We start from the raw sequence: 12,768 nt of genomic DNA, 5'->3' as shown, positions 1-12,768 counted from the left end.
CCATCAGAGACAGGAAACTAGGCTGGGTCACAGGAAGGTGGCCCTTAGTGACAACAACTTTCCACGCTTTGGAAGGCTTACGGCCTCTTCAGGCACTCCCGAAGGAGATCAGATGGTGCTTTGATCCCCACCCCTCTCTCTGTGTGCTGAGAGGCGTCATTGTGACTTGCATGTGACTCCCAGGATGAGGAGGCTGCAGGATGATGATCTGTTGTCCAGGGATCCCTTGGAGCAGAAAGGCTTTTGCCAAGTGGGTGACTGACTGCAGGGGCGAGGACAGAGCTACCTGGACACAAGGTAGATTAACGGCTCCCCTGACCATACAGCAACCCTCCCCTGTTGGGCTGGTGAAGTGTCAATCAGTGGAACGGGTTGGGGCCGTGCCTCTTTTCATCCCTTAAGGCTCAGGAACACTTTTTAAAGATTCTGTTGGTGTGTTCCTCATTGTCAGAAAGGGGAGAGAGGAGCCTTATAGGGCTGTGAGCTTTGGAATCCCCTCGCTGGGGCAGGGTGATGACAGACTGATCAGTAGCTAATTAGTAGGTATGGGGTCCCTGGGTGAGGGGTCCCTACTGGGGTCCTTTGGAGGGACACATTCTTACAGGTATGATAGAGGTTACCAGGTTTCTGCAAAGGCCACTGGTTAAGAGCAGCCATTTGCCAGTGATGGGAGGATGAGGTGCAAGGGAGCCAGGCTTCAGCAGTTCAGCTATTGGAAACAAAAAAAATTAGCTCAGGAGTGGGAAACCTGTTATCCTCCAGATGTTGCTGGACCACACCTCCCATCGTCCCTAGCTATAGGCCACGCTGGCTGAGGATGGGGGGAATTGGAGTCCAATAATAGAGGCTCCTCACTGCTGTTCTACTGTAAGAAGGGCTGGGCTGTTGGACCCATTGCCCAAAGAAGGCGTGGAAACTGACTGATGAGGTTTCTGAGACTGGACTGCCCTCTCTTGGAGATGGTTTCAGTTGGCTCTGGAGGTTCCAGCCATCTAGGAGACCCCTTGGGCTTGGATGAAATCCATTCCAAGGCTATTGATGTAGACGTGCAACGTGAGCCGTAGCGTCATCCACTAAAGCCATTAAAGAGCATGTCTGGCCAAAGCAACTGACCCTGGCTACACCAAAGCTTGCCGTGGCCCTCAGTTCTTAGTCTTCAGGCCTTTTCCCAAGCCAGCTGGATGCTGCAGTCTGTGGTGAGGAGGCACAAAGTTCTAGGTAAGGCATGGATTCTGATCTTCCTGCCAACTGTAGTTTGATATCACTTACCACATCGAAGAAGAGGACAGGCAGGCACAGAATACGACACTAGGTGGAAGTAGAGGGACAAAGTTCCAGTGGAGAATTGCTAGGAGGAGGACCTCCCCCCCCCACCGCCGCCCAAGCATCACCACTAACACCACCATGCCTTAGCAGCCCTGCAGCTGCTCTGTCATTACACACTGACGTGGGAAGTTGGGAGAGCTGTTATTTTCTGCGTTTGGTTTTTACAGAGCGTTGGAGACTATGGGCTCCTCCAGATGGGCCATTTATTGAGCATTCATACTGATTTGCTTGCACAAAGTTTACGCAGAAGTTACACAGTACCATGTCCATCTTTACTGAGCATTCTGGTTGTGGGAGATTACACAACAATGCAGGTGAGATGATACCATCTTATCAGGAGGTCCATTCCACACAACATAGGAAACGGGCCATTAGTGTAGCGGCACCTACCCTGTGGAACTCCCTCCCCTTAAATATTAGACAGGCGCCATCTCTGCTGTCTTTTTGGTGCCTAGTGAAGACCTTCTTCTTTCAACAAGCCTTTTAAGTAGAGACCTTATCCCAGTCTGCATCTGTATTCTAACTGTTTTTAAGATGTTTTGTTTTAAACATATTTTTGTGCTTTATCATCTGTTTGCCACCCTCTGCTGCCTTTGGGAGGAACGGTGGGATATAAATGTAATAATAAATAAACAAACAATGAACAGTCATTTCTGATTTGCTTGTGCAGAGATGATGACAAAGATGACGTATTACATTTATATTCCTCCTTTGCTCCCAAAGAAGCCCAAGGCGGCAAACACTAAAACATTAAAAACATCTAAATACAATTCCAGTGAAGATGGACTGCAGACTGGGACAATTAATCAGTTGTTTATTCCACCCTTTTCATCATTTCACTATTTTCACTTTACTAGCTGTAATAAAGTCTGGGAATGACCAAAGTGATGGGGAAATGCACAAAACGGGGTGCGATAACATGACTGATGAATGGGAAGACTCATAACCTCTGCACAAGCAAATTGGGATGAAATCAGAATGTTCATTGTCAAATAATTTCCCCACAAACAAATCAGAACAAATTCACCTTCTGTGTAAGCTTTGTGCAGGCAAATCAGGATGGAAGCTCAATAAACAGATCGCTTGGAGGAGCCCTTCCCTAACTACAAAAGTTTCTGTGTTTTTTAATAGATTTGTTGTGCCAGAGGACCAAGTTGCTTTAATCCACTTTAATTGCGCAAATCTTAATTTCTGGTATGCCATTGAATCTCTCCTGCAAAACATGGACAGTCTGGAGGTAACTACTGTTGGAATATATGGGGTTCAACTCCAACTTGGGTTGAGGCTGCATGGGGCTAGAGAGGAGACCTCTTGGTTGCCAGGCTATATCTGTCCTTTGATCTCCTGCTGTCTTGTCCTTCCGGCTAGACTGATATGCAGAGGATGTTGATCCCAGTTCCTTCCCTCCCTCCCTGTCTTCTTTCTCTCGAGAGGGAGCAGACATCTTTCCTTTGTCTCTCCCTCTCCTCCAGCATGAGGGCGAGCACTGGGCTCAGTGCTTGTTGCTTCAACATAGCTAGTTAGCTAGATATAGTACTCTTTCCTATCAAGCATGTACTTCCAGAATAAAGTAGTTCTTTCTTATTTTAAAGCTTAAAGTCTCTGTCTGACTAATTTGCAGGGAAGGTAGAATCTTTAGCAAAGATTCAAACACACACACACTAAGGTTGCTCAATACTCTCGGTTCCGAAGTGCAACTCTGCAGGGTCCTACAGGACATTGGGCCCAGTGTTATATAACTACCACCCACCCCAGCTGAGTGGTTGTTCCAAACAAGGGCACCTATTTTTGTGCTTCCCCCTCAGGACTGGCAAACCATATCTTACATTGGGAATGGTTAAAGGTACAATCTCACAAAAAGTGGGGCATGCACAGGAATGGGCTGCACATGTTCTCCTGTGGTGGATGGCACTATGGAGAAACCACAGTGGAAAATAAATTAGCAGTTGGTGAGGGAGTGTAACTCTGGTATAGCTGATGCATTGCATCTAAAAGGTCCCAGGTTGCATTCCTGGCATCTCCAGCTGAAAGGGCCTTGTAGAAGATGTTAAGATCTTTCTCTGCCACAAACCCAGGAGACAACACCAGGCTGTATGGGCAAAGAGTCTGATATGGCAGCTTCCTCTGGGCACCTGCTTACTGTTAAGGGTAGGGTTGCCAGGCTCAGGGCCTGAGACGGATCCTGTATCTTTAGGAGAAGAGAAGGTCAGCCAAGTGCAGGTGTTCTTGCAACCCTGTAATGGGAAAAACCACAAGGTGGAATTCTCCCTTCTCAATGCACAACTTTTAAAGATAAAGAAGACCTCTTGGTTGCCAGGCCCAACCTCCAAGAGGTCTTCTGTATCTTTCAAAGTTGTGCAGGGGGGAGGGAGAATTCCACCTCGTGGTTTTTCCCATTACAGTGTTGCAAGAACACCTGCACTTGGCTGACTTTCTCTTCTCCTAAAGATACAGGAGCAGTCTCAGGCCCTGAGCCTGGCAACCCTAGTTAAGGGGCATTGTGCACTGTGGCAGCTCAACTGTCTCTTATGTTGCAAGAGGCAAAGGGGACAAACCAGCCATATCCTTCTGGACTTGAAGTGGCCCAACCAGTCATGGGTAGAGTGTATGGCATTTAGGCACAGGGTTGACAAAAAGGCCTCAGACCATGTCCCTCCCCCCCAAAAAAGCCCCCACAAATTGTGCTTCTTAAGGATTTGGTAAGGCAGCAAGTTAAAAAAGGATTTTGAGGAAATCATTTGTGTGTGTGGGACCAATTTTCCAATTTCCATAATTACCTATTAGAACAAATAACAAAATAAACAGATATAAAACAAATCCCAGTATATCTTTCCTAGACTGGTTTTCCTAACCAGGCCAATACTTATCAATTTGGATCTTTCAGTTTAGCTTCTGGGTCCCCTTTGTGGTCTTCTCCGGGCTACTTCCCACTGTACTACCCAATGATGCCATCAACACTCTCCAGCATTCCACCTATCTAAAACTGATCCAGCCTTTTCTCTCTCTTGCAGATCTTCAGGTTTCTGACTCTACATGCTTCTAACTACCCCATTTTCCAGTTTGACTTATATGCGATATTGTACAATGTGCACTTTTTTCACACACCCTCCCTATCTTTTAGCCAATTGGGAGGAAAGGAAAGGAGAGTTTTGGTTAAGTTTCTATTTCTCCTTAACTGCCAAGTTCCTAAAATTCTCCTTCCTTCCTTCCTTCCTTCCTTCCTTCCTTCCTTCTTTCTTTCTTTCTTTCTTTCTTTCTTTCTTTCTTTCTTTCTTTCTTTCTTTCTTTCTTTCTTTCTTTCTTCATTATCCCACCCTTGTTCCCAAGGAAGCCCAGGACTTGTGTTTTAAAAAATACAATAAAAACATTTTAAAACTGTTAAAAATATCGATCAACAATAAAACGCAATAAATAATCTAAAGCAAAATTTAACAGATATAAACAAATCACGATTCACTAGAAAAGACAATAATGCCGGGGAAAACAGAAGGGAAGCACCATGTGGCAAGCATCTTGTACTGTGACCTGAACTTCTGGTTGTCTTATGCAGGAGAGTCTTTAAAGGAAAGCCCAAGTTTTACAAACCAACACAAAACTGCTAAAACCCCTGTTCCTTCACATGCATATAATTTCTTTTGTGCCTCAAGTGTATGTTTCTCACATGGACAAGGCAATTATCCAATTTCATTTAATGTGTTCAATACATTAATACTCTCCAATGCATCTGCAAGTGTTTAGTTTTTTTAAGACAGCAATAACACTGTCTTGGTAACACGGTCTTGTAGAGATAGTGACCGCATCCACTGGTTCATGTTGGTAGGACATGCAAGCTTATAAGTAACAGAGAATTCTGTTAATTGAATAGCTTCATCTACTTGATGAACAGTTCTGTGCTATTCAGAAACATGCATTAACAGAAATTTTAATTTATTGATTTGTTTTACTTACAAGAGTATTTCCATACTGCCATATAACTTTTCAGGGTGCTTTACAACGTTAAAACATAAAACACAATGTACAAAATAAAAATACAGACAATGGTGTATTGTTGATTATGCTTTTTAAAAAAAAACTTTTTCTTTACCTGTATAAAACCAGAGATTTAGGCTAGGACAACATTTAAGGAATTAATAGTCTTGTTTTAAGAGGCAAGCTGTCAAAACCGGACATTAGAGTCTCTTTATTAATTTAAGGTAGTGCTTGAACAACAAAAAGGGACCAGCTATGGTGTAGTGGTTAAGGTGCTGGACTACGCCCTGGCAGAGCAGGGTTCGAATCCCCACAGAGCCATGAAGCTCCCTAGGTGACCTTGGGCCAGTCACTGCCTCTCAGCCTCAGAGGGAGGCAATGGGAAACCCCCTCTGAATACCGCTCTCCATGAAAACCCTATTCAGAGGGTCGCCATAAGTCGGGATCGACTGGAAGGCAGGCCATTACCATTTTCATTTTCCTTAGCACTGCAGTTAGTTTTTCTTTTGTTTAAAGATGGCATGCAGTAGTGGCTGCTCTCTGGCTGAGTTGCTTTGCCAAGAGGAAGTGCTGTGGCTGTAATTTAGCCAAAGTTAAGCTACTACAGAAGAAATGTCAAGCAGCAGTTGCTGTACTTCAAGTAAGGTACAGACAAATGTGATACAACGTGGGCCTAGTTCTCATCATTAGTGGAGGCGATGGTGAACTTGTGTATGCACTATACCACTTCAGGCAACCGGTAAGTGTTTGCATAATGGATTCCTCCTCCAAAAACCAACTCGCCACCCTGCGAACATCCTGCCTGTGCCCAACTGTACACAATGTTTCCTTTTGTCCTCCTCCTTGCAGTTGTCTCCTCGCAGGAGCTGTCAACCTGCATTGCTTGGAGAACTCTTTATCTCACTCGGCCAGGGCGTCTCTGCCCACCAAGAACTCAGCACCTGCTTCTAGGAGAGCTGTGCCCCACTCAGGGAGAGCCTAGCATGGCAGCCTCCAACAGCCCACAGTTCAAGCTGATTCTTCTGGGGGACTTTGGCGTTGGGAAGACCACACTCTTCCACCGCGTCAGGACAGGATGTTTCCTGGAGGTGGCACATGCCCTGGGCCAGCACTTTTGCATGTGTGAAAAAACCCTGCCAATTAAACTCAATCGTAGCCACTTCCAGGTGCAGGTAAGAGCCCGTTTCCCAGGCAGCTCTGGGAAATGGCCTGACCCGTTTGGTTGGCATCTCACCCCTGGGACTCTCTGCCTCAGGAGGGTACAGAGAGAGAGAGAGAGAGACAAACAAAAGAGCGTATGTTACTTTGCAAGGTAACTTGGGGATATTCGCACTGAAGACCCTCTGCTTGTGGTGCCCTTTGCCATGTGATTTAATGGAGGGGGAGCTTGGAAAAACAGACCATTGGTCTATCTAGCTCAGAAGTGTCTACACTGACTGGCAGCGGCTTGCCAGGATTTCAGGCAGGGGCCTCTCCCAGCCCAACTTGGAGATGCCAACGACTGAACCTGTGGCCTTCTGAATGAAAGGCAGGTTCTCCACCGTTGAGCTACAGTCTTTCTCCTTTCTGTTGTTGCAACTGTTAAATAATCAGAACCTTTGTGGAATTTTTCATAAGGAAGAAGGAAAGGGGGTGGGAACAGCACACCGTCCACAACCAAATTTGTTGTTGTTATGTGCCTCCAAGTTGATTACAACTTATGGCGACCTTCAAGAGCATCTGTTATAAACCACCCTGCTCAGATCTTGTAAGTTCAGGTCTGTGGCTTCCTTTATGGAATCAACCCATCTCTTGTTTGGCCTTCCTCTGTTTCTACTCCCTGCTGTTTAACTCGTGGAATGAACTTCAAAGGGGGTACAGCCATGTTAGTCTGTTGCAACAAAAACAAGAGAGTCCCATGGCGCCTTGAGAGGCGGTTACAGGTATACAGGAAAATCCTCTTCCTACTTCCAGTCTTTCTCTAGTGCAGAGTCCCATTTCTAAACTTGCCTGAGCCGTTACATGCAGCAGGGAGTTCCTCTGCTACCCCCTCTAACAGTCTGCTCTTCTGGCCTATGCAGGTCTCCCTGTGGGACACAGCTGGTGAAGAGCGCTTCCTATCTCTGAGCAACTGCTACTACCACAGTGCGGATGCCGTGCTCCTGGTGTACAGCCTCCAGCACCTCCTCTCCTTTGACAACCTCTCGCACTGGCGCTACATGGCCCGGCAGTATTGCACGGATGGTAGGCAAGAGGGGAGGGAGGAGTGGTGGGTGGGCGCAAGTGGGCTCGGTTGCCGCTTTTCTCTCTGCCTTGGCCGCTGTCCCTTTCATCAGCATCTGACACGCAGACATCTTGCCGGGAAAACTTCTGCTTCACCTTCACACCAGGAAAAAAAATCTCCAAGAATGTTCCACTCTGTGAAGCTGATGTCAAAGGCACAGGGCCAGACACAAGGTGCTAGTCCTGGTGGTGGGAAAGATGGCCTTCTCCTGTTACGAGCAGATTCTGAGCACGAGCTGATGGGTTTGAAACCCAAAATGTGAATTTAGGCAAAACGTGGAGTGATTTTTTCCTTCACACGGAGCAGTTCAGTAGTTGGAGGAAAGACACAGTGAAAGTGGAGGGGGTAGAAATGATATATTTGGGTAGAGGGGGTCTGTGTGAGGGAGAGTAAAGAAGCCCACAGATAGTCCCACCTCACAAATAATAGTAAGCACTGCCAATAACCTTTGGAATTAATCTCCTCAATTATGAGACCTACAAAGATCACCTACAGTACATAAACTGGCCACCTCCCTTCCTGGCAGTGGCTCAGTGCCGTTACCCACCACCACACCAGTCCTCATGACCTCCTGTGCTTCCTCTTCACCATCTCCCCTCCCCACAACCAGCTGACATCTTCCTCCTGGGTAACAAGAGCGACCTGGAGAGTCACGTCCCGGAAGAGAAGGCTGAGAGGTTTGCTGCGGAGCATGGAATATCCGGGAGGTTCAAAGTGTCTGCCAAGACAGGTAAGGTCCAAGGGTCACCTTGGCCTTCTAGCTGACCCTGCTGAGATGAAAGACAAGTTTTGCAAAAGGTCGCCAGGGGAACTGTTGCTGGGTCAGTCGTTCAAACAGTTCTAGGCAGCGCAGGAAAAGAACCCACATGTGGTGGGGGACCCTTTTTCAATTCAAGGGCCACATTCTTTTCAGAGGAACCTTCTGAAGGGCACATGCTTGGGATGGGAGGACCCAGAGCCAAAAGTGGGTGGGGTTGTTTCTAGACCCAATCCACACTTGCATGCACCTCTTTATCTTACAGCCAGCCGAGCCAGAGGCATCGTCAAAGTTCAAGGACATATCTGAGCCAGGAAAAAAACACTTGAGGGTGCGAAGCAGGGCCAGTGACAGGTCTGGCTGGGGAGGGGGTGTGGCATAGGAAGAATCTCAAGGGCCAGGCAGAGAGGCCTGCACTTGGCCACAGGGCCTGAGGGACAGTGGTACAATTTGCATTAGTTGCTCCGCCCACTTTTTGTCTCTGGCCCTGCCCACCACTGGCATGTCCTCCCACCCCCTAAAGGAGGCTTGGTCTGGAAAAGGTTCCCCATCCCAATGTAGAGACCACTAGGGGTATCTATTACCTATGGGGGTGAAGGGAAATACAGTGTGTCCGCGACAGAGACCTCTGTGTCTCCAGCGCTTCTTCTGTACTTGGATCACGCGGATACATATTCCACCCTATTCCAGTTCCAATGATGTTGTGACTCCCCATTTGCTGAGGCACCCCCGTTGGATCTCTTCGTGTCCTTGAGCCGCTGAGGACGTTTCCTGAGAAGCCAAGAGAGCCACACACGGCTGTTACCGAAAGTCAGCAGAAAGCTCCATGCAGCCTCCACAAAGTGGCGCAGAGCCGAATTTAGCATCCATTTTATTAGTCCTGAATAGGGTTGCCAGGTTCAGGGCCTGAGACGGATCCTGTATCTTTAGGAGAAGAGAAAGTCAGCCACGTGCAGGTGTTCTTGCAACCCTGTAATGGGAAAAACCACAAGGTGGAATTCTCCCTTCCCCCTGCACAACTTTTAAAGATACGTCCCATTACAGGGTTGCAAGAACACCTGCACTTGGCTGACTTTCTCTTCTCCTAAAGATACAGGATCCGTCTCAGGCCATGAACCTGGCAACCCTAGTTCTGAATTAGTGCTGATGGGCCTAGCAGGGCTCAGATTAACAGCTTGCAGGGCGCTTTCCCACCCTGTACCTTTTTCCATTGCTCCATCTCTTTTGACTCCCCCCCCCACCATTCTTCTCTTCCTCTGGACTCCCCCCAATTCCACCCTGCACAGAACTAGGCAAAGGGCCACCCTGGGCTGCCTAGCCTTGCTTTAAATAGGGTTTATGAGCTGACACCAGCTTCGTATGCAAAATTTGCAGCAGGGTGGGAAGGTGTTAATTATCCCTCTGGCAACCAAGCAAGGCCACAAGGAAGCACAGAGCCAATCTGACAGGCAGAGGAAGCTAGAGGTGGGGTCAGGGCTTGCAAATGGGGTCACCAGACTTCTGAAGGACTGCCCGTATCTCAAGGCGGAAATGATGACTGGGTGCATGGTGCAGGTTCTCTTTCCGGACCGACAAGCACCAGCGAAGGAAAATGCTTTGCTAATATTGAATAATTGCATGGTTTTCTGGGTCAGTGCCTGGGTGGAGCAGAGACTGGTCTGTGCAGATGGTTCTGCCATGACTGTGGCGTCACCATCCCGTCGGAGAGCCTCCCTCAGATTCAAAAGACGGGGTGGGGTGGGGTGGGGTGAGGGCCTCAGGGCTCACCCCACCCCCTGTCTTTTGAATCCCCTGGAAATTGTTTAGGGTTTGCAGCTCCTGGTTCAGCCCAGGCTTGACCCGGGGGATACATCTGTGTAGACAGGATGGGTCAGATGCTGTATGATGCTAAGTATGTTTGCTGTCTGACTCACACCGTAGTAGTAAGTGTGCTTAGAATTGCAATTTAGGGTCGCAACTGTCTATGCAGCAGACTAATACTAGGGCAGTCCTGCATTAGGAAAGGGGATGGTTGGGAATGCAGACCTTTCTCTTGGCAAACTGGAACTAGAATTCATGACCCCTAAGTGCTTTTCCAGAGAAGACAGACTTCTATCCAAGCCAGGCTGTCTGCCTTTCAAGTACATACATCAAAGGCTTCCATACTCCCCACGTAAAACGGCCAGCTCTTCCTCTATGGGTGGGCAGTATCTTTTTTTCAGGAAGATCTCTTTTTAGGTTTCTTATTACTTGTGTGTTTACTGCCCTGGGCTCCTTTGGGAGGAAGACCAGGATATAGATTTAATAATAAACATATGCAAACAAGGCTTACATAACCACAGCCTCCTGGCTCCTGCCTGTCTGAGGCTTCCTCTCATCTCTTCCCTTCCAGGTGAGAACGTGGACTGGAGCCTGCAAGAGATATTACAGCACCTCCTTGTCAAGAAGGAATTCCAGCGCAGTGGCCTCCACACCCCACTGCAAGAAGTTGGCTACTACAGCCACTGTGGGTGCTGAGGGGTGGGATAATTCTCCCGGCCAAAATCCCAATCCTTTTGCAATGTGGTTTAACAGACTGCCCAAGAGCCTCTTAAACTGTGCCATGGATCCCAGGCAGCCTTTCTCCGTGCACTTGCTGCACGTCAGATCTGGTTATTTGCCACTGGATATTTGGAGATGAGCGGGCTATTTATGGAGGAAGTCCGACTCAGAGGGGCTCAGCAGTTTCCAGTGCCCCAGTGGTGCTGGTGCCCTTGGTTGGTACTGGCCAGACTCTCTTGCTTCACTTCCAAAGAGATGCTTCTGTTTGTTGGAATGTATGAGGTTCAACTCCAGCTTGTGGGTTGAGGCTGCGTGGGATTAAAAAGGGTAGCTAGAGAGGAGACCTCTTGGTTGCCAGGCTACACCTGTCCTTTGATCTCCTGCTGTCTCTTCGTGCTAGACTGATATGCAGAGGATGTTGATCCCAGTTCCTTCCCTCCTTCCCAGTCTTCTTCTTTCTCTCGAGAGGGGAGCAGACATCTTTCCTTTATCTCTCCCTCTCCTCCAGCATGAGGGCGAGCACTGGGCTCAGTGCTCGTTGCTTCAACATAACTAGTTAGCTAGATATAGGACTCTTTCCTATCAAACATGTACTTCCAGAATAAAGTAGTTATTTCTTATTTTAAAGCTTAAAGTCTGTGTCTGACTAATTTGCAGGGAAGGTAGAATCTTAGTAAAGATTCAAACACACACACATAACCTTGCTCAATACTATCTGTTCCGCAGCGCAACTCTGCAGGGTCCTACAGGACATTGGGCCCAGCGTCCTTTACTGTTACTGTGGACCATTTCCTGCAGGATGCTAAACAGATAGACAGACCCCTATGAAAAGCACTGCTTAAGCATGACCACTGTCTGGGAATTGTAGCTTCTGAGTTACCATGGAACCAGATGTGGACACGAGAGTGCAATACTTGCCTTTTTCCTGAATGCTGTAATTTCCCCCTTGGCTCGTCAGTGTTCCAAAACGCATATGCATAGCGGTACGCCAGTGGTTCCCAACCTTTATGAGTATGGGACCCCCTTTATAAGCTAAAAATTTTTTGTGACCCCCTCCCCCCAGGGAGACAGGCTGGCTGCCAGGAGGAATTACCGAGAGAGGTAGTGGGCTCTCTGACACTGGAGGCATTCAAGAGGCAGCTGGACAGCCATCTGTCGGGAATGCTTTGATTTGGATTCCTGCATTGAGCAGGGGGTTGGACTTGATGGCCTTGTAGGCCCCTTCCAACTCTACTATTCTATGATTCTATAATTCTAAGAAGGGGGAAAGCAGCCTTTCCTTGCAGCCTTTTTGCTCCACAAAAAGCCCTCTCCTCTCATTCTGAGTAAGGGTGTCAGCAGCAGCGGCAGTGCAAGGAGATGGGAGTCGGTGATAGTAATTCCCTCTTCTTCCTGGTAGATCAATCCTCAGTCTACTTCGGCATCTGCCATGTGTTTTATAGGCAGATTCCTGCCCTCGGTGTGCCTGAAACACGCTTGGGTGCTTCAGCAAAAGTCCTCCCCTCTCTTCTGGAGCAAGGAGGGGCATTATCTGCAGCAGCAGTGGGGAGCAGACAGCGTTCAGGGAGTGAAGACCTTTTTTAAAAAAAAACAATTCATTTCTATACTGTTTGTGGCCCCGTCTGGATTACTTCACGGCCCCCAGGTTGGGATCCACTGCGGTATGCCGTACTTGTTCTCCTCCTCACATGCCACAGTCTCTTTTCTTTTTCACCTTTATGGTCCATTCAGCCAGCTTTCAGTACCTCAATCACACAAGTCATATGTAGCAGCTCTACTTAGGATACCCCACAGAGCCATATTCAAAAGGGAGCAGCACTTGGAGTTACAGTTAGTAAATTGTCCCAGCTGCTGGACCGTTTCCTCCCAATAATCAAAATATGTTCACACTCAATACACCTCTTCCTTTATGACAACTCAGCCTTGTGGCTCT

The 12,768-nt window shown here is 47.8% G+C and overlaps 1 protein-coding gene across 1 annotated transcript; it reads left to right on the top strand.

The window, feature by feature from the left end:
• The first annotated feature begins 184 nt into the window (after positions 1-184).
• LOC133376332 (ras-related protein Rab-13-like) lies at positions 185-11,420 on the top strand. Its single transcript, XM_061608253.1, has 6 exons — positions 185-297; positions 2,458-2,563; positions 6,145-6,467; positions 7,356-7,518; positions 8,169-8,288; positions 10,687-11,420. The coding sequence occupies exons 3-6, from the start codon at positions 6,279-6,281 to the stop codon at positions 10,809-10,811; spliced, it is 597 nt and encodes a 198-aa protein (XP_061464237.1). The 5' UTR covers positions 185-297; positions 2,458-2,563; positions 6,145-6,278; the 3' UTR covers positions 10,812-11,420.
• The last annotated feature ends 1,348 nt before the right edge of the window (positions 11,421-12,768 follow it).

Source organism: Rhineura floridana, chromosome 1, assembly GCF_030035675.1.
Source record: "Rhineura floridana isolate rRhiFlo1 chromosome 1, rRhiFlo1.hap2, whole genome shotgun sequence".
Lineage (NCBI taxonomy): Eukaryota > Metazoa > Chordata > Lepidosauria > Squamata > Rhineuridae > Rhineura > Rhineura floridana.
Note: the sequence above shows the minus strand (reverse complement) of the source record. Positions and strands in the feature narration are given on the sequence as shown.